General features: G+C 39.7%; 1 protein-coding gene across 8 annotated transcripts; it reads right to left on the reverse strand.

The window, feature by feature from the left end:
* Positions 1-752: 752 nt before the first annotated feature.
* On the reverse strand, positions 753-20443 carry LOC136425731 (acidic leucine-rich nuclear phosphoprotein 32 family member B-like). 8 transcript variants are annotated; one of them, XM_066414672.1, is made up of 9 exons: positions 20175-20443; positions 8004-8147; positions 7342-7461; positions 6673-6859; positions 6183-6257; positions 5622-5663; positions 3946-4115; positions 2960-3001; positions 753-2126 (listed from the first exon to the last, which is right to left on the reverse strand). In XM_066414672.1, exons 2-9 carry the CDS (start codon positions 8112-8114, stop codon positions 1977-1979), a joined length of 897 nt encoding a protein of 298 aa, XP_066270769.1. In that variant the 5' UTR covers positions 8115-8147; positions 20175-20443; the 3' UTR covers positions 753-1976. The 8 variants fall into 8 exon arrangements, with proteins under 8 accessions (XP_066270769.1, XP_066270765.1, XP_066270764.1 ...); XM_066414668.1 differs by lacking the exon at positions 20175-20443 and adding an exon at positions 12329-12570 and having other exon boundaries at positions 3982-4115; XM_066414667.1 differs by lacking the exon at positions 20175-20443 and adding an exon at positions 12329-12570.
* Between the last annotated feature and the right edge of the window lie 90 nt (positions 20444-20533).

The following is a 20533-nucleotide window of genomic DNA, read 5'->3' on the forward strand; positions in this document are numbered from 1 at the left end:
GCCTTTAGTGTCACTGCATCATGCTCGTGTGTCAGGTGAGGTATTGCATCTAGCACTAGGTATATGGCATCAAAGTCACATGGCTAGGACTTAGGATTGTGTATAAGACAGTATCAGTCTGTACTGCCTGAAACTAGGCCCCTACACTTTACAATCACATCTGACGACCAATACGCTGGAAGGACTGACTGGTTGCATGTTTTGTAAATTGAGGTTCGTCTTTCTACTTCTACATTTCAGCAGATCCTGTATGGTATGGTGGCAGCGTCCATTGGACATGTGTATACACTGGCCTCTGCAGGTTATGTTTGATGATCCTAGGCTATTGCTTTGCCTTATGCTATTGTGCATACCACTATAGTGACAATTGATAAATAAGGCCCAAGAAAAAGATGTTGCGTTTCTGGTTACCCGACCGACCCTAACAAAAACCTGCTGACGATCTGAGTGATGAAATTCAAAACAGACTTTTGTATTTCGCAAACTGTTAATATATGAGTTGAATTGTGTAGTATACAATGTGATTCTTTGTTAACTTTATCAATATACATGTACTATAGTAACGATAACATATCGAAGTATGTGGAGGAAAATTTTACTTTTTTTTCTGTTATTCTATGGTTCTAATTCTTATGCTTTTGGTGTAGTCAATGTACACTTATGTTGGAACAAGATTGTAAAGGTTGCTTTCATTATATTCAGATATGGATACATGCAGAAATGCCTGAAACACACATTAACAACAAGTTGACTTGGCATTTTTCATTATTTTATTCATGTCTGCCTGTGTATCAATCATTAAGGAGACTACATATGCTCCAATACATGAACATAGGACTCATATTCCTGTCTACAAAATCTATGCCAAGCTTAGTAGGTCTAATCAAAAGCTACAGGAGAGAGAGGAAAAGCACAACTATTTGGTACGAATGTTTATCTGGGCAACTCTTCTTTATTTTACAACTTTGCAAGTAGACAGTCCACAAGAACTTGCCCCTGCATGCCCAGAACTATACCTTTCCTTAAAGCTTTGGTAGTGAGCTAGCAGTTGTTGTTTTACTACACGGAATGGGCTGCAAGCCTTTACAAATTGAAGTAGAAAAACTGCAAACGCATACACAATATGGTAGGAGTTACTGACGTGGGGAGGGGGGCAAGAAAAGCTGGGATTGTTCCTACTTACACTGACTGGGCAGTTTACGTTGTTGTCACCCTCAAACTGGATAGAGCAAGTTTTAAACGACGTGGTCACCTCCTTCTCTTACCACATCTCTGCCTTTTTAATTTTTTTTTAACCCCCGGAAGTCTAAGCTACGTCTACAGACAATAAAAATATACATTTTTTTCTGCACCATAAAATCACCAATTCGCTTTCATTGGATCCTCAACATTTTGTACAGAACTTTATACACCCGTCTGGAACTCGCAAGCATCTTTGAGCGGCAGAGATGTTGCGGAGAAGCGGGGTGATCGCGCCGTGGTTCTTCATTCTCTCGAGAACACGTACACAGCAGAAGGAATGGAACAAATACCTCAGCGGCAAATTTGAACAAGCGGACTCTTTTGTTGCTAACTGCAAACGCACATTATCAAACCAGTGAAATGACCAACATTAATAGTAAACTATTCAAGATATGTATATACATACAAAAACTGGAGAAATGGGACCTAGCGGTATCCTTACCCTGACGTCAGTTGAGAGCCTCAGCTGACCAACGAATCAATTCTCCCCAAACCCCTTGAACCAAGTTTATTGATGGCAACCAACAACTCATCTTGCGCTTGATCTCAGAAGCCGGTTGTTTTGAACAGGTAGTAACAGTTACTTACACTGTGTTTATGGTCCCTTCCAAACATTGTAGATAAGAGCCAAGAGGAGTTATCGACCGGCCACAATTAACTCATACCTTGTCTCTACAAGTATCTACCCCCCGCTACCTCGTCTATACAGTATAAAACTAAGTCTCTGTGGATGACTAGTCGTCTTCATCTTCGTCTCCCAAGTCTGCGTCTTCGCGTTTCCGCTTCTCGCCTCGCTGCTGCTCGCCTTCCTCATCATCATCCTCCTCATCATCTTCCTCCTCATCTTCATCTCCTGGCTCAAAGTCTTCCTCTTCTTCCTCATCCTGCGAATGTTAAATACTGCTTTAGTATGGTCAAGCTTTAAACGCAAAAAACAACAACAAATGTTATTACAAGTCAGTTTGTTAATATAAGTTATCCAGGAAATTGAAGAATAGAATTCTAATTCAATCTATACCACTGGATTAGAATATCAAAGTATCAGACGTTTCAGATGTCCGTTTGACATCTTTCATCAGTGAAAGATGGCCATCTGTAACGTGTTATTCTCGTTTTGTAATCCAGTGGTATAGATTGAATTAACATTTTATTTGTGTTATTTCAAGACATTTTGCATTCCAGTTTGGTGCAAAAACTAAACCGGCAACATTTGACACAACACCAAAGCCTGAATGTGCACAAGTTGTTCTGGTACAAAAACCGATTGTCTGTCATTTTGTGTTATTTTCAATTGAGGAATATACCAGACAAACTCAACTGGTACCCAGTCCTTAGTACGTGTAAGTTTCTCAACTGCAAACCTTGATATTGTATCCAAGAACTTTCAAAATTCAAAGGGTGTTAGGGCAATGTTCATTGTGTTAGCGTCAAGTCCATATCATACCCAATGCCAACACCAAAGCACAACAAGAACAAAGGGCATCTGCATCTACAAAGGAACAGATTGAAAAGTTGCTCTTGCAAAGTCTGTAGATAGAGAGAGAAAAGAAACAGCATTCCAAAGCAAGCTGTAGTTTCAAAATGCAAACTTACAGAGAGGAGAAAGCACTGCAAACTTAAGGCTAAGAAATGCACAATGCACAAGCTTGATCTGGTGCAAACAGATAGATGCAAACAGGCAGCAAGGAAGAAGAGTTCTAGCTAGGGCAGCCATTACCTTTTGCTGCATTTGCAGAAGTTGCAGTACTCCTGGCCCCCACTGGGGATACAAAAACCAGTCAGGGACGACCACCCACAATTACCAAGACCTCATTCAAACTGAAAGCTGTTTCTTTTTTTCAATCCCTCCTCCGTAGAGGCAACTTGTCTTTCTTGAAGTTATCATAATATCACAACAGCTTTTGTTTGATGAGATATTGGTAAAGATGGAACAGACAACAATGGTTTCTCCCTGCTCTACATGTCACAACACCGCAATCACTGTCTCTTGGAAAAACACACGCTTAAAACTTCATCCAAATCTGCACTTCTTTGACAGCACTGAAGAAAGGACTAGATGTTAGACTGCTCAGCAAAGGAGAAACACACCCACATCCACACACAGATATCTGTCCTTCTACATGAGAAGCAAAGCAAACCACATTAGTGAAAACCTTTTCCTACAAGCCTGCAATAGGACAACTTCCACCACACAGAAGGGTGCATGTCAAGCGCACTGAATTGAAGGTGAGAGCATTTATCAAAGGTGAGAGCATTTATCTTCTGAAGAATTATCATTCTCTAGTTTTAGAGCACTTCCTATCCAGCAGAATAGCTACTTTGGTCATCTACTGCCTACAGAATGTTTGGTCAGCAAAAGAAAGTGCCAAAAGCTGTTTGATTTTGTACCATGTGGACATGAATAAAAACTGCCTTTGCAGACCTTATTTTTTGATGCCAAGTTGCATACTGAATATAGCATTAGAGATGTTCACAGGAACACGACATTTAGACAACAACGCACACGGGGCATCTGATGTGGGACCAAGACTGATGAATACTTGTGAGTATCCACAGGTAGAATGCTTCAAATATTTTCAAACCAAGCCCAATGCTATAAACTAGGCTCAGCCTCTGAGGTGTTGCCAAAATAAGTCATGATTTTGCACATGTCAAACTGGAGGCTTGTGGAAAGAAGGCTGAAACAGTTGAACATTCACTGACGTCTATGTCCTTGTTGTAGAGGTATTCGAGCCCCACCTCCGAACCACTCTCTCCGTCATCCTCCTCTTCTCCCACCACCTCCCCATCATCCTCGTCATCATCATCCTCATCACCCTCCTCATCATCATCGTCGTCGTCGTCGTCGTCATCATCATCTTCTTCATCATCATCTGTTGGGAAAAGAACATAAGTAAGTCACTTGTGTCACAATGAGAGGAAACTACAACTGTAAGAAGAGTCAGAAGGGCTTGCTGCAAGGACTTTCAAGACAAAAAAATTGATTGCTTTGAAGTTTAACCTTTTACCTACTGCCTTACCCCCAAACCAAAGAATTTGTAGACAAACTGGCTCCTTCATTGTGCTAAAGGTTAACACTACTGCAGTACTGCTTTGTGTCTTTTGATTACAATTGATGCTGAGTTCAAAGGAAATCATCTGTTTTTGACACTGCAATGGATACAGTGGTGTTTGATTCTCTCCGAAGCGACCTCAATATTGTCCTCACTGTCGAGATTCTACAAACCATTTTTACAGACAGGATACAAAATCGTACACATCTACATCCTGCAGCAAGCCCTACTGACAGAGTTGTTTTATATCCTACAAACAGGAAACTTGTCAAGTCTTGTGAACTGTGACTGGAGAACAAGAGAGGTTTTGTTAGCAGAATATCGGAGAGAATGACAACACACTGCAACGTCTTCAAAGCAAACAGTTGTTAGGAACAGCCAGGAAAAAAAGGGTGGAAAGCAGGGAGTAAGTACAGCAACATCAACAGCAAAGCTAAGAGCCAAACCTCTAAATTAGTAAGCATGATACTATCTCTTGCCTATCTCCTTAGTTTGGTCTTCTTAATGTTTTCAAAACTTAACCTAGCCATCGGTTCTTGAGAATATTCACATTTCAAAAAGGCAAAGCATGGCCAAATACAAATACTCTATGGCAAGGGATTCTTAATAAATTCACTTCAAAAAGGCAAAGCATGGCCAAGCACAAATACTCGATGGTAAGGGATTCTTAACAAATTCTAAAATGAGAATAAAATCTTTACATATATAGAAATCATACGCTCGAATACAAGCCTACTACCCAGTGGTTATTTTTTTATATATTTTTTCCCTCTAATGTTCTTTCTTTTCTAGGAATATTTTTCTTACAAGAAGTACACAGTCCTATCCAATGATTTCCTTCAATGTGTTAGTTAGTTTTTCTTGGCAAAATCAATTTGTCTTTTTACTATACAGTAACATGATCCTGAAACGTTTGACTTTCTTGAAATCTGTTTGTGAAAACTGCACTTTCAGCCAACATTTGACTTATGTAATTATTGATTTAACGGTAACTTAACAGTCACTGGTCAACTGCTAAAATTTCATCATCGCAAATGTTTCATTACTAACATTTGAGACAGTGATGTTTGTTCCTACCATTAAAATTAAATGCCGTAAACTACTCCACTTCCCCCAACCACTAAAATTACCAACCGCAGTATTAAATGGATTTACAGGGTCAGTATACTAAGGGTTTAGTTCCGACGACATGTTTTATCCCTCAGCCCTAGTTATTAAACCACCGACAGCGAGGCATCTAAACTTCCCCTCAGCTTCTCTCCCCCTGAAAGCAACCAGAACTTCACACCATTAGCACAGAACACCCAAACCTCACGCTGAACCCACCCGTGATGGAAATGGCATCTTCCTCTTCGTCATCATCGTCGTCTGCGATAAAAAAACACCACGGGTTAACATGCACCATCTACCAGCCTGGGTCGAAGGGAATTACTGTGTGGCATAGTAAGAAAGCAGAGGCACTACTGCTTTTGCAAAGAAGAGCTTAAAAATATTAGCATGAGTTTCACCGTTACAATTAAGAAAATAGGGCATGCATGACAAAGGACAAAAAATATGGGAAAGTATCATCTTAATTAACATTCCTAGAACACATTACGAAACAATTATGGATAGTAAATGAAACATACCAAGTTTTCGTTTCTCAAAAAAGCTACCTAGATACTGTCAGCAATGGTTCAATTCATTGAACAATTTTCGTAATTTGTGATGCTTGTTTTTTTACACTAAAATAATCATTACTTGACACAAAAAAAGCAGCAAGCTTCATAACCAATGCAAGACTGAGGCACTGTCTATATAACAAGTGCCTATAACACGTAGGAGTCAAAGTAGACAACTTTCTGTTTTCTTCAGCCTTGATGTGGTCTATAGCTGGACTCCTCTTACCTGAGTCATCATCTTCCTCACCCAGGACTCCCTCACTCGCATCCTCACCATCAAGGTCATCATTCTCCCCATCTTCTGCAGGTGCGAAAGAAAAAATTAAATCAAATTAACTTTAGATGGTGCTGATTGGTGCAGGTTTACAAAAACTCTTTGTTTAAAGGTTGATGGGTTGCCCAGTAGATTTGCCACTAAGTTAGAATAGTATTTCCTTTAACTTTCTCTTACTAACTGATCACAACCATTTCTATCTTCTTTTACGTTCAAGCAATGCGATGTCTATCAGTCAGTCTATGATTTAGCTTGGCACAGTTCCTTTACAAGTTCAAATTCAAGTACAAAGCATTCAAGCAATGCAGCAAGAAGGAAAACGACCTTCAATTCCAAGTGCAATTTTCAAACTTCTACCATAACTAGCTGGTTAGACATTCCGTCAAGTGGATGTAATTCTAAGACATAGGAGACTTAAAGACAAACATCTTAAGACACACACCGTCTTCCTCGTCATCATCTTCATCCTCATCCTCTACACTGGAGTCGTCCGCCTCCTTGTCTGCTCTGTCATAGCCGTCCAAGTACTTGAGACTGGGGATGAGATTGAAGACGTTCTCCCTGTAGTTTTCGATCTGTGTGACCTCACAGTTGAACAAGTCCAAGTTCTTCAGGGTCTGGAAGTCTTTCTGTAGGTGGAAACAAGGTTAAAGATAAAGGTAAGCTACCGTGTATTCATTGATACAAATTTTATGTGACCACATTGCAGTTAATGTTCACAGCTAAAATTTCATTTTAGGCAATAACGTGTGATGCATTAAATTTAAATTACAACCTTGCATTCGAAAACTCTTTATCTTAAAAAGCATTTTTTGATAGCTGTGATCAAGCCCTAGAGATATAGGGTATAATCGCCAAGCAGATCTATCGGTGGCAAGGCAGTATCAAAAGGACCTGCGGCTTTTGGTACTCGTTGGCCCTTTTGATACTGCCTTGCCACCGATAGATCTGCTTGGAGATTAATAGGATATAAGTCTTTTGATGTGATTTAACACATTGCCAGTCCATATATATAAAACTAGCTATGTTAGCTACTGGGCATTTACATCAAAGGTCACCTGGTGGACCAATAAATATAGTGAGTAGTTGAAAGACAAACAGAAAGCCTTACCAATGGTTCTAATGTTTCCAAGTCCTTGATTTTGTTTCCGCTAAGGTTGAGATGTGTGAGTTTGCCGGAGCCAGACAGAAGATTCAAACCACCCTGTATCCTGTTGTCACTCAACTCCAGCTGCGGAAAGGGCAAAGGAAATTAAAATCAATCAAAGTTACATGCGCAGATTTCAATCCGCATGGACTTCATTTCAAGGTGTGGATGACATTCTCTTGAGATAAAAAGTCTGACCCAAGACGGAAAAAATCTAGGAAATCATGGCACTACCTTGACAGAGGTTAATGTTGTTTTGAAGGAACCTGCTTCCAGGCCAAAAATCTATCCTTTTCTCTCACTTGCAAAAAAAACCTACTCAAAGGAAAAAAATCGTTCACATACTCCTAGCATAGTCATTGCTTTTTCATTCATTGCATTACTGTAAATAGTCAAATATTTGTGGTAGTTTTTAATTATATTTGCTGTTTTTGCAGTGACCTTTCCACTGCAAAATCATCATACAGTAAACAATACAGAGTCAGTAAATTATGCAGTGTGCGCCTGTGCGGTGTGCCCATTTTCCACCCAATGCAAAATTAAATCCTTCCGATTCAAACCAATTGACAGCACAACAAAGAAATGTTAAAATCATAACACTGAGATAATGTAATTACTGGGGTCACCTTTTTGAGGCTAGGTAATTTGGGGAACCCCTTCAGGCTGGTCAGGCCCACGTTGATGAGTGACAGCGCTTCCAAGTTGGTGAATTCGTCCGTCAAACCTTCGATCATCATACTTCGGCAGTTGTCCAGGTTCAACTCTTTGATCTGTTGGAAAAGACAACATGATAATGATTAATTTCTTAACACAGGTTAGCTTTGATTTAGTTACTACAGATACTTGTCAAGGTTAGAATGTTGGAACTGTCATTGAGAAATTGTTTGTGCTTGACGGAGCGTGACCTTAATATACAACTGTCACTTCTAATTTTTCTCACAAAATCATTGAAGTTGGAAGGAAGATCTAAAAATGTCTGAAAACAGTTATTGAAAATGGCCGGTAGATTTTTCTTCTATTCTTTTCAACGAGGACGCACCAAATGATACCCACTGCTAGTGAATAGCGTAAGAACAAACACAAACAAATGGTTTCGTTGGCAGACCATCAGATGGCTTCCCTAGTGCTTAAAGCTGAAGAACAAACAGAAAACCATCACTGATCCCAGCCCCTGAATAGAGGACAAGCCAGGGGAACCACACAATTTGTCTAGCACAGCCTCTTGAACAAATGAACAAAGATTTCAGCCTCAAAAAGAAGCTGACTGTGTTTTCCATCCGCACAATACAGTGCTGCAAATGTTTCTCATTGCATGAACCAACCCTTCGTTATCTTAATTGAACTGCACGCAAATGATGACATTAATAATACACAACTCACATGACAGAGATTGAAAATCTATAATTCTTCATTTGAAGGTGACATCACACGTCTTTGAACAGAATTGCCTGCTTTCTTGGCAACACTGTTCTGTTTTCAGGGGAACGAAGGACTTCAGTGTCTGATTGCTCTAAAAACCCAGGTGGATCCAAAGGGTTTTTATTATACAAACACATACCTGGAACCCCCTTTACCAAAATTAGCGTTGTACCTTTCTTTTACATAGATGCACAACTAATAGGTATATAAGAAGCTTCCTTCTAAAATCCTAGACTCAATAATGCCAAAACACCACCCTGGAAGCATTCCAACCCTTGCTGCTACTTTAATAGCATCTACAGACTGCCAGAATTGTATAATAAGCACACAGGACAGCTTGTGGGGCCCATATCCAACCTAACCACCTTATCAGCCAACTGCCACCAACCCACATCTCCAATGTGAATACCTCAATAACTCTGGGTCATACCATTATAGTTGACCTGACAGGGGTCTCTTTGTTGGTAGAAGTCCCTCCCAAGAACCAAATGACCAGGCGACAAACAATTTTCAAGGGTACTTGGGTTTCAAGCAGGTCGCTGACCTGTCATTGGCTACAATCTAAGGTATTGACATGCAGCAGTTTGTACGCAGTCAAGTCAAGAGTACCTAACTAGACGACCTTGAACTGGATGATTTATCCTTTGAGTGCAAGAAGTTGTTGTACAGGATTACAACTACAACTGTTCATCCTACAGAATTTGCTGATCTTTGCCTCTTACTAGTCTTAGCCCCAAAAACAATAGGAGCTACTTGATATGGCAATCTAGATTGAGAAAGGCAATCAGGAAAAAAGGTATGTCATAGCTTTCTGACTGGTCTATTTTGGGCCTCTAACATTTTTGGACAAGAAAAATTTGAACTTGAACCAACCGTAAGCCATGTGCCTTGTTGTCACCTACTGGGGAAGACTCTACAGAGCATAAGGAACACACTAGAATTTCGGAGCAAGTCATCAATATAATTTAAATCCTAAATATCAAATTGAAATGTTTGTTATCTTATCTAATGTTTGTTATTTTATTTAGGTACTGTACTATCCAATTTTGAATGACAACATAACAAGGTAGTTGGTTAAAGGCAATTTTGACCCTGGTAAAAATTGGAAGTGTTCCAATACCATCTTCCAAGACTTGGCTGTTGTTATGTTATTAAGACACTGGCCACTTTGACATTTTCTCTTGGGTGCTTACCCCTTCAAAATTGAGAATCTCAATTCCTGGTTAGTTACAAGCAACTCAACCTATAGCATTTTTACATAGTGCTGGTATATCGCGTAAGATGATTAACAGAAATGTTAGCAATTTGGGTTATCAAACAAATAGGAATATCATTAACAAATGTAGGGGAATAACTGAGACTTCAATTTGTATATGTATTTCATATTTGTAATAATGTCCTTCAGGTACCATGCCATCAAAGTTGCATGACCTTAACCATGTCATGTGTCTATGTTCCAGGCACCCTGTAAGGTAACAATGTTTTATTCATGCAGTGACTAGCCTGCAATGTCTCTTGGCTATGCTTTTGAATAATACTCAAGAATACAGCTTCAAAGTTTTCAAGCCATTGGTATATCTTTGGTTAATATTCTTATTCTTAATAATGCATATTTCAGCATCAATTCTACAAACTAAAAAAACAAACAATGCATAAGATTCTATGTTCACCTTCAATCTACCAAAGAGAAGTCCAAAAGGATAAATTAATTACAAGGTCTTTGTGCTAATTTTTTTAGTCCAATTTTTAAAAATAAAAATTTGAGTTATTCAAGCTCAGTCTCACATGATTAAAACATGAATGTTTACAAGAAATGTATCACACATTTTACATTGAACTTCCAACAATGTTTTAATTATCCACTTCAAAATTCTATCCAAGTGTATAATATAATTATGTGTGCAATATTTCTGGGGCCTTATTGTTTACCTGTGTAAGTGTTATGCATATAAATCCTGAGCTCAAAAAATAAGACAAATGTAACCATACAAAAATCACAGGAAAATTCTATTATTGGACTTGTTTTCAGTTTTATTTCATCAATAAACGGCTTTTTTCCTCCAATAAATTGTGGGATTTCTGGACAAGCCCCCTAGCGGCCAGCCATATATTACAGAAGACGTCACATGTAACACGTTGCAGCAAGTCATTTGACTCGTTGCGTCGTCAGAAATACATCTCTGCACAAAATCAACCTCCCGCCCATGAAATCATGCATTAAACGGTCCAGGGTGGACAAATATTGTGGAATTTCCCGCCAGGTGGGTTCCTGGGGCGGGTTAGGGGGCTGTCAAGCGGCGGGAAGTGAAAGTTTGGGGGACGAAGAAATCGGTAAATGCGCGCGGAAGGGACGCCACGAAACAGCACACTATTGTTCGCCCCCATCTCCCGATAAACAACCTCTCACAAGACGGCTCCCAGCGCAAAAAACAACAACACACACGGGTCGATATGGTAGCGGGGCTCCTCATAAAGGTCGTAAAATTACGGGGACACAGTGTTGACCGGATAGGGTGAGAATTTTAGCAGAATTTAGCGATCTCCTATTTGTTTTATTGTGTAACTTGATTAGCTGCCTATCCAAAATGGCGGCCCCACTCCGCCATGCAACAGCACTTCACGGAAGCACAAAAATGACCGTATTTTTCTTCAACGCGGGCCAAAATTAACCAAATTTTCAAAATTTCTTGGGATTTGCAACCCTTATCGAACAAAACCGGCTCGAAGGGAAACCATCCGCGGGAAGGTGGAAAATCAGTCAGCGTGGCCGAGCGCCGCTCACCGCGGGATCAGAAAAATTCAAATTTCCTCGACTCATTTTGAACGTCGCCTTCAACATACACAAGTCTGATTCCACTGGACAACACTCAGCGATCGAAAAAATTACAAACAACAGATTTTTCTTACAATAATTTGGTCGAAACCTCCTGAAAATTCGACAAAACCCACAAAAATCTACTGACAAGACAAACAAATCCTTGCATGCTCTACATACGAATGTGGAGAGCATGAAGAGGGGGAAACTCAAAATGGCCAAAACCCCGCGCCCCCTTCCTTCCATCCCCGTTAGAAAACCACGAACATCACAGCCCCCAGATTTTCACAGAACATCACAGAAGCCTTTATCCACAACCTGAGTGCTTCTTGTCGCCTGGGCTGAGGGGATAAGGGTGGATAAGGGCGGTGTTTTTGAGGAGCAGGCGGGCCCGAAGTGTCCGTGTCGCCGCCATTTCTCCTTCTGACGACCCACCGAACGCGCGAGGCTCGACTTCCCCCAACACAACTTACAAACTTGCACCCAACCCACCAAAAGGGACCCACCGGGACTCTTCTCTCGCACTACAGGTGATGAGAATGTGAGGTTTAGCTCAGGTAAACACTAGGAAGACGGTAAAATTAAAGGAACGGTTGTAGGGAAGCGGAAAGGAGAACGGCAGGGCCCGTGGGGGTGTGAGCACATGCACGCTCGGCTCCCCTTGTTCGGCACGCGCGCCGCCGGACAGGCTCAAGCGGCCGCCGCGCCGAAGCATACCTGTGAAGGCTCCCGACCCCTCTTCTCGAGCTCGATTCGCTTCTCCATCTTCTCTGTGAACGTGGATCTCGGCAGGGAAATGAAAGAAAAAACACAGCTCTGCTCGTCTCTCTCCTCTCGGCCGGCCCAAAATAAAGCACAAAGTTGGCAGCAACGCGCCAAGCCAAAACGACCTAGGGGGCCTCAACCAATCCTCCAATCCAAGCAGCCCCTCTTCCAAGTAATGCGCACGTGGTAGGGAACAGTCTACAACTCAAAGGGACTCCCATCGGATTAAAGTACCGCTAACTTATTAAATATTCTCAAAAATACCGTTAAAATGTCTCTTTTTTACTATTCAAGCCTTCTAAGCTATCTACGGATAGTTAATCAAATGTTTAACACGTTGCATACGTCCAAGCGTACCTCCCCGCCATTGTAAAATGGTTTGTCCCGATAAGTGAGCTTGTGTACTACCGATGGGCCAATAGTGGGGCGGACACGCTTTTGAAAATAGGTCAGGAAGGCGGGAAACAAGTTAGCTTTTCACCTGCCCAGGTGTCTTCTTGGCACTGGCAGAGGGGAGATCATCGTGAAACAATATCCTCGATCACTGGATGTTAAAAAAAAGGTCTCAAGGGCTACATTTTTGCACAGATGCAGAGAATTATCACTTGTTTTCCCAAAAGGAAAACAATGAATTGCTGGTGGTCTTTGGAGTGAAATGGAAGAAGATACTATACAAACAACAAACAATAAAAATAACAACAGATCTTTTGAAAGTTGAGGGACTAAATGGAGCATTGCTTCATAGTTGCTCCATAATCTCTATTCCTTTCTTTGCAGCAAAAACACAATCAATTTGAACAGGGCACTTTTGCAATGCAATCTGAAGAAAAACATATTTTACATATTTATCTAATGGTTCATTTTTACAGGTATATTTGCTCCATTTAATATCAAATGACTATGTAGCAACCAGGTAGAATAAAAAGCTGACAAAATAAGCACTTGTTAGAAAATATGTATTCATCCACAAAGACATGTTCAAATCTAAGACTGAAGAACTTTCCAATACATTAGAATATGAATCAATGGTGAACGACCTGACAGCATATCAAAATATAATAATAAATATACCATGTAAAGAAGGATAGGCTACTGTTTCTGCATAGGTTTCTAAAACAATATTCACAGATACATGTAGAAGAGTGCAAGGCATCCATAGTGGGTAAATGTATATCAATAATATGGCAGTGCTTTAAACTACTTTCCAGATGTTATGGCTCAAAATTCTTACTTCAAAATCCTTGTAACTGAGAATGATAGGAACATCTTAACAACACTTGATTGTCAAACTTAGACCAGGCTTTCTACCTAAATACATTTTGTACAGTACAATACATGACATCTACAAAGAATCTAGAGAAGAATTGGTTTCTTGGAAACCAATATCACCATCCAATGGAAATTTAGCATATATTTCAGATCAATGGGGAATAACTGAATTACTTTTGCCTTTTTATAACCTAGATAATATAGTCATGGTCATAAGGCAAGTCTTGACAACAGCTTTATCAACTACTTATACAGAATTAGTATTTCCTATCGAATGACGTTGGCCATTTGAAAAACTTAAGTTTTCTACAAGAAGTTCCTATAACATCAAATTTGAAAGAAATATGAGCAAGGAGGTTATATGAGGTACTGCCTTCAGGGCTCAGAGCCGAAGTAAATTCTACCAAAATACAGGTTCCTTTGTTCCAAGCCAACTGTTAAGGACAAACTTCAAAATCTCTTTCATAATGGGGTACTGAATTTGTCTTTGACCAAGGAAGTTTAACCTCCTTGCTTTGACTGAGAGAATCGTATCTGATAGCCTGTTGGGCCCCACTTGGAGACTGTTGCAGACTACCTTGGTATCCAAACCTATTATAGATGCCACATCTCTTTTGCAGAGAGGACTAAAGAGATATATATGACAGGTTTGAATACCAGGCTAGTTGCAGACACAACTGTCCAGGGTGGTCCTGGAAATTGTAACCTTGCCAGGCATCCAGTATGGCTCTTAAGTGTATGGTCTTTTGGTGGAAAATCATTTTGAGGCTGAATCCATTGTTTGGCATGTCTTCAAGATAAAGTGGGCATACAAATACTTAGATTTGCAAAGATCTTGCCAACTCACAAAATACTGGTATGTCCAATTGCCTCTAGCGGCTCAACCAAAGTCTGTAACAGACTACACCAGCTATAGGGAAGTTTGGCCACCATAGGGTTTCATTTGCAAGCACGGGGGAATTATTAACCTCTCCGTGGACTGACTCTTCTGGCCAATTATTCCTTTTTTCTTGCCAAATTCTATGATAAATACCCCTGTCGGGAGGCCTGGTGGAGGCTAGCTCTACCACTAGAGGAACATTTGGAAATTTTAGTCAATTCAATCTTGTTTTCTGTGAAATTCTGTCAGATTTTGACAAGGAAAATTTTGACTTCAACAGTGTGTGATATAGCTATTCAGAAGCCATACACTTTTCAAAACTTCCTCAGTCTCTATGAGGAATTGTGGCAACTTCCTGGACAAAGTTGGGGATCCGAACCCCCACAAAAATGTATTATTTGGTGCATATGTATGGTGTGCTCATATCACAGGTACTAGTAGTGCAATAAGATGTTATCATTGAGCCCTCAGGCTTTTTCTGCATTCAAACTAAGTCTAGAACATTCTGCCCCTCTGATCTCTTGATCCATGTGTTAGAAAACCTGTTGTATGATCTAGATTTAAATAATCCTAGGACTATAACACTATTAGTATCTTGAACCACTTACCTTAAAATGCTGACTTCAGCATATTGTTACTATCCAGGTATTACAGCTTGTAATAAAAGAACATTTTGCAGCTTTCATTCATTTTTTCATAATCCATCATAATTTGTCCTCCAAAACTTACCTATTTCTGTCAATGAGGTAAATATAGACTCTAAGAATATCTGGAGAAACAAGATAAGTATCAAGACTAGTGAAAGTAATATCTCAGTCCAGATTTTGCGTTATCTTTTTCTTTGTTTAAAAGGGATTATCATCCTTGTGCAAATTTCACACTCTTCTCACCTTCTCAGTCGGTCTCTCAAAAGTCAAAACAGGCAGATATTTTTGTCTACAAAAGGAAATTTCAGCCACGATACAAATCTAACATAACCATTTTGGCCAACAAGCTCTGAATTTCTGGGTATTTCTAACTGGTTCAACAGACCAAGTAGCATGTAATAACTTTTTTTTGACTAAAATTTTAAACTTTTGACTCTGTACTTTAAATTATACCTACCACTGACTGAGGTCCCGTTCCTTCTAAACAAAGAAGATTCTGCACAAGATTCTGAATGAGTGTCAGGTTGTCCTGGTTTTCAACGACACTAATAACGAGATATCAAAACCTGAAGTTTTGCTGCAGTACCTAGTGAAGCCGCTAGGGGGCCCAAAATATATTTATTTCCAGTTTTTGTTACAACCTAACATCACACCAAATATGAAACCAATCCATCCAGCCGTTCTCAAGTTATCTTGTTAACCAACAGACACACAGACAAACACTGCCTAAAATATAACCTCCACAACGTGTCCTGGAGGTATTTCTACTTGTTCTTCCATCCAGGCTACTACTGAGTCTGTTATAATAGCTGCCACTGTACATGTGCTACTACTACAGCTCTTTATCCTTGAAACAGGTCATCTCAAGCATCTGCGGGAGTGTCTCATGCAGGCATTTGATCCCTTACTACAATCCTACTGCCTGGAACAGTTTACCAATGGTACTGTATATGCATTTACTTTTGTGGTGGTTCGATTTCGCAGGGAGGGAAAAGGAGCTTTGTGCAGTATTTGGAGTTCGCGGTCTGTACTACAGTAGAATTCTAACACATATTCCAGACGTTATAATTTCAGGGTTAGAGTTTACTGTGAAAATAAAATAAAGCCACCGTGAACATTTCAAGATTTACAGTAACCAACTTCTTCTAAGCTCCAAGTAGATGTTGTAGGCCACAGGTATATGGTTGCTTCTTTCTGATGCCTTGCTTTGGAGCTTGGGTATCGCAAAAAGTCATTCAGTCAACCTCAGCCAGAGACTTTCAGGAGAGTAACTGTTAGATCCATTTTGATGTGTTTTTGTAATACCTCAACGAAAAGCGGACTGCAGGCCAATTTGAGCTTCCCTTGAAATTAAATAAAAGTTCAAACAAACACGAAACGTAAAAATAACTAGTTGCCAGTGGTTTCTGCAAAGCCGGAGGGTGGTTATACAAAATCCACTAATTGAAATACACATAACACAGCCATACTCCAACATACCAAGTTCAAAGCTAACTGGTATGACATAGCAGGCTTTGACGATGTACATTACATGTATGCCTCCCTGAGGGGAACTATTATCATAGAACATTTGATGCCCTTTAGGGAACGGGTTTTTTTCGCGTGAAGAATGTTCGCGTACGCGTGGAAAATTTTCGCGTGGAAAATTTGAAATGGAGAATTTATTTATAGGTTCAAAATATCAAAGTAATTTTATCATCAAAATTTTTCTCCCTTGGGAATAGACTTGAGCCCCTTGGGAATCAACTTGTTTTTTTGTATCTTTTAAATTGCAAAAATCCTTTGAAATTTTTTGGGTGTGAAACCTTAGACTTGTAAACCTTCAATTCCCTTCTGATCAACTAATTAGCGTATTTTAACGAGCAAATGATCAAAATTACTGGCAAACTTTTTCCCTGCATGGGTGTGGGCAGGGTGTGGTGTGTGCTATTCCCAAGGGACTCAAGTCTATTCCCAAGGGAGAAAAAATTTGATGATAAAATCACTTTGATATTTTGAACCTATAGATAGATTCTCCATTTCAAATTTTCCACGCGAAAATTTTCCACGCGAACGCGAAAATTTTCCACGCGAACAAAACCCCAACCCTCTTATAATGCCTGACTATACTTCGCCATTCAAGACTCTTTTCCTACATAAAGGCTTTTTGGGCCTTTAACAACATGCATTTTTTTTTTTTCCAAGACTTTCAAACATTGACAATCTATTTTTTTTTGTAAGGAGTTGGGTGTAGAGTCAATTCCACATTACCGAGAGGGTGTTTGTTGCCTTTTGTTCTAACATTTGCAAAACCTTTGTAACAATCTGAGGGAGATAAGTGACTGTTTAGAACAATTTCCAACATTCATTTGATGTACTAAATAGTTTCTGCTGTGTTCCAACATGTTAGACAAATTTCTAACATTGCACATGTTATTTGTATTATTTTCGAAACTGTTGGAAAATAGGTTGATCATTTGTTCCTACATGTTCCAACATTATAACAATATGGTATAACTGGGTCAGTGGGATGGGAACAGGGCAATTCACACATCCCTTCAAAGTATAGGGGATTAGGCCTGGGTGCCATGCATAGACACCTCAAAACAAAGGTCCAGACGTGAAATCTAAAAATATACAGAGGCAGACAATAGAGTGCTATTAGCACCTACTTTTATGGGGGCAATAACCCAAACCTACCATTTGAAAAATGATGCAAATTGTTCCAACATGTTCGAACAGTGAAACAATCACATAGATGTTTGAAAATTGTTCTAAATAAAGAGATATTTGTACAATTACTTTCCAAATAGTTCCAACATATATAGATAAGTTCAAACATGTTCAAACTTTCATTCTTGATTGTTTGAACAATTTAGAACTATTTTGACTGGAATAGTCTTTTATCTAAAATTGTTTGAACTCACTAGCAATATCACCTGAAAACCCTCTCGGTGACATGGAATTGACTCTATCGCTGAATCATTTTAAGTTTTCTTTAAAAAAAACACCATCAATATCTTATGATTCTATACATGTAGAATTTTCCTCTCTCTAAATGCATACATGTATAACTACATGTCAAGAAAATACAGACTTGTATCATGAGACGTCCTGAATAAGTGACTGTATGTGCCTTTTGCTAGATTTCAATCTTGGAGTTGTAATCATATCATCAAGGAAAAGAGAATATTTGCGGTTGCCTGACCTGAGTTTTAAACAGCAGTTGCGTTGTGAGTCTATTGCACTGAATACTGAACACTACAAAGTCTCACACTAATAAGTATACAGTAAGGTTACATGTCTTTTTGATTGGCAGATTAATATGCATTACATCCAAGGTATGTTTAAATGCGTATTGACAGAATAAGACATGGGGATGTGGGGAACTTTGTACATATAAGTATATAATAACATAATATACTGTGTATGTTATTGTCTAACATCTACCTATTTATAAGGCTATTGACCCAGATGATCATACATCAATTAGGGTATGGGTCACACTGTCACATAGGACCTCTGCTTTGTCAATGGTTGCTAGGATGTTGCTATAGCAACCAAGTCATTGCACCCTTCATGTTCTAGAGGCCAAGAGTGGCCAGTAGGTTTGCTTGCCTCTGTTATACAATATCTGAGGCTAACTCTTTACACTAGGGGGCCAGCTAGTTGAGCGGGCCGCTTGGAGCATGATTCAAGTCAGCCTTGTGGTTTTTAAATTAAAACCCCATAATTCGTCTCATGAATAGCTTTGTAAAAACCCAAAGGGGCGAGTACGCCGCTCCCGGGATTAGAACCCCCGCCAATCCCGATCCGCACGGCTTGGGAAATCAACGCGCTAACCACTTGGCTAAAAGGTCCGGACCAGTTAGACTGGACAGTTAGTGGAGGTTGATCCCCACTGTTACAGCTTAACTGTATGAGAGTAATGTTATGTTGGACAGGATCTAGAAAGCAGTCTATTTTCCAAGACAGACCACTTGAACCTTCATCTCGAAGATAATGATAATGATACTGCATAGTCAAACATATATCAACAATGGGGGTGGGAAATGTATCTCCCCAAGAAAGGCAGTTTGCATGTCTTTACCGTCTGTACCACTATCATAATCATGTAATTAGCTTGTAAATAGCTTTTGTTTTCTCGTGTTGGTCAGGTGTGAATCTGTATGAGGACATGCAATAAACACGGCTCAGGTAGCCAAGCTGATATGTTATGTTTCTTACAATTATCAATGTAGATATGAATGTAAAACTCAGAGGCTTTGTAAGCTTAGTATATTACAACATGTGAATAATTAGTGGTCACTATCACAAATCAAGGCCACTGTCATCTCACTGCAACAAGATAGCGTGGAAAACACAATCTTGAACATTCATTAGGATAACTGTGAGTCATCCTAGCAACATGATTGCTAATTCATATGAATCATATAATCATTTCATAAGCTAGGGTTAAAACCATTTAAAGAACAGCTTTTATCATATTTCAACAAGAAATGAGCTGCAAATAAAAATAATATCTATTTACTAAACAATTCACTGACTGTATTTATTGTTGTATGTCACTAGTAACTAACAGAAGTGTTTTCTAAAAAGGATTTTAGAACAACATCTCTTATTGTATTCTGTGGATGCTACGGATTAAATAAATGATGAATTCCTCTTCATCAGTTGATGAAAATGCACATCACATAAAATCGTTTACAACCAGCCTTTTCTTAAGGAATATTTAATGAATAAAAACAACAACACCTGTACACATGTCATTCTGATTGTCTGTATATTTGTCATCTCTTTATGATTATGATACCATATTGGATGCATCTATTTCTGGATGAAGTGGTCCTACATCCGGGTCCTGCGGAGGGTGTTTACTCACCTCATTATTTACATAACTGAAAAAGGCTGGTCACGTGACATCCGCCATCTTACCCGCTCGAAAAAACTACCCGACCGGCCAAATGTGAATTTTCCCATCCAATCCAATGAAGAATCAGTAACAGAAAGCGAATAAAGTTACCTTGACGCGTATCAGCCCGGGTATTTTCAGCTCCGTGGCTTGGGTTTGACCCGATCAGTCATTTTGGGCGTCTTTTTACCACCTCTGTCATCCGGGCGGACTTTCCGTCGGCAAAAATTTTCCTGCTCTACCATCACTCTGAAACTTCTCCATTTTGACGCCGATTGAGGGCTGCATCGAACTAGTGGAGTGATTTGAGACGGCGACACGTAACAAGGCCGATCTGAATGGGTGTGTCCCAGTGCCTTTGCGCGGTCACCTCGCCGCCATTTGCACAAAATACAATCGCAGTCCGACTTGCCCTCATACAAGTACAGTGTTTAGATAGCAATGCTGGCAGCCCCCCTCTAAGGACTATT

This window comes from Branchiostoma lanceolatum, chromosome 19 (genome assembly GCF_035083965.1).
Source record: "Branchiostoma lanceolatum isolate klBraLanc5 chromosome 19, klBraLanc5.hap2, whole genome shotgun sequence".
In the NCBI taxonomy this organism is placed as follows: Eukaryota; Metazoa; Chordata; class Leptocardii; order Amphioxiformes; family Branchiostomatidae; genus Branchiostoma; species Branchiostoma lanceolatum.

Bases quoted from the DNA above. Each gene is read 5' to 3' on its own strand.
- LOC136425731 (XM_066414667.1), bottom strand. From the start codon at position 12,376: ATGGAGAAGCGAATCGAGCTCGAGAAGAGGGGTCGGGAGCCTTCACAG. The intron at 6,860-7,341 runs GTAAGGCTTTCT...TTCCACCTACAG, and splicing joins TGGAAACATTAGAACCATTG to AAAGACTTCCAGACCCTGAA. The intron at 3,002-3,945 runs GTCAGTGAATGT...TTGTATCCCCAG, and splicing joins TCTACAACAAGGACATAGAC to TGGGGGCCAGGAGTACTGCA.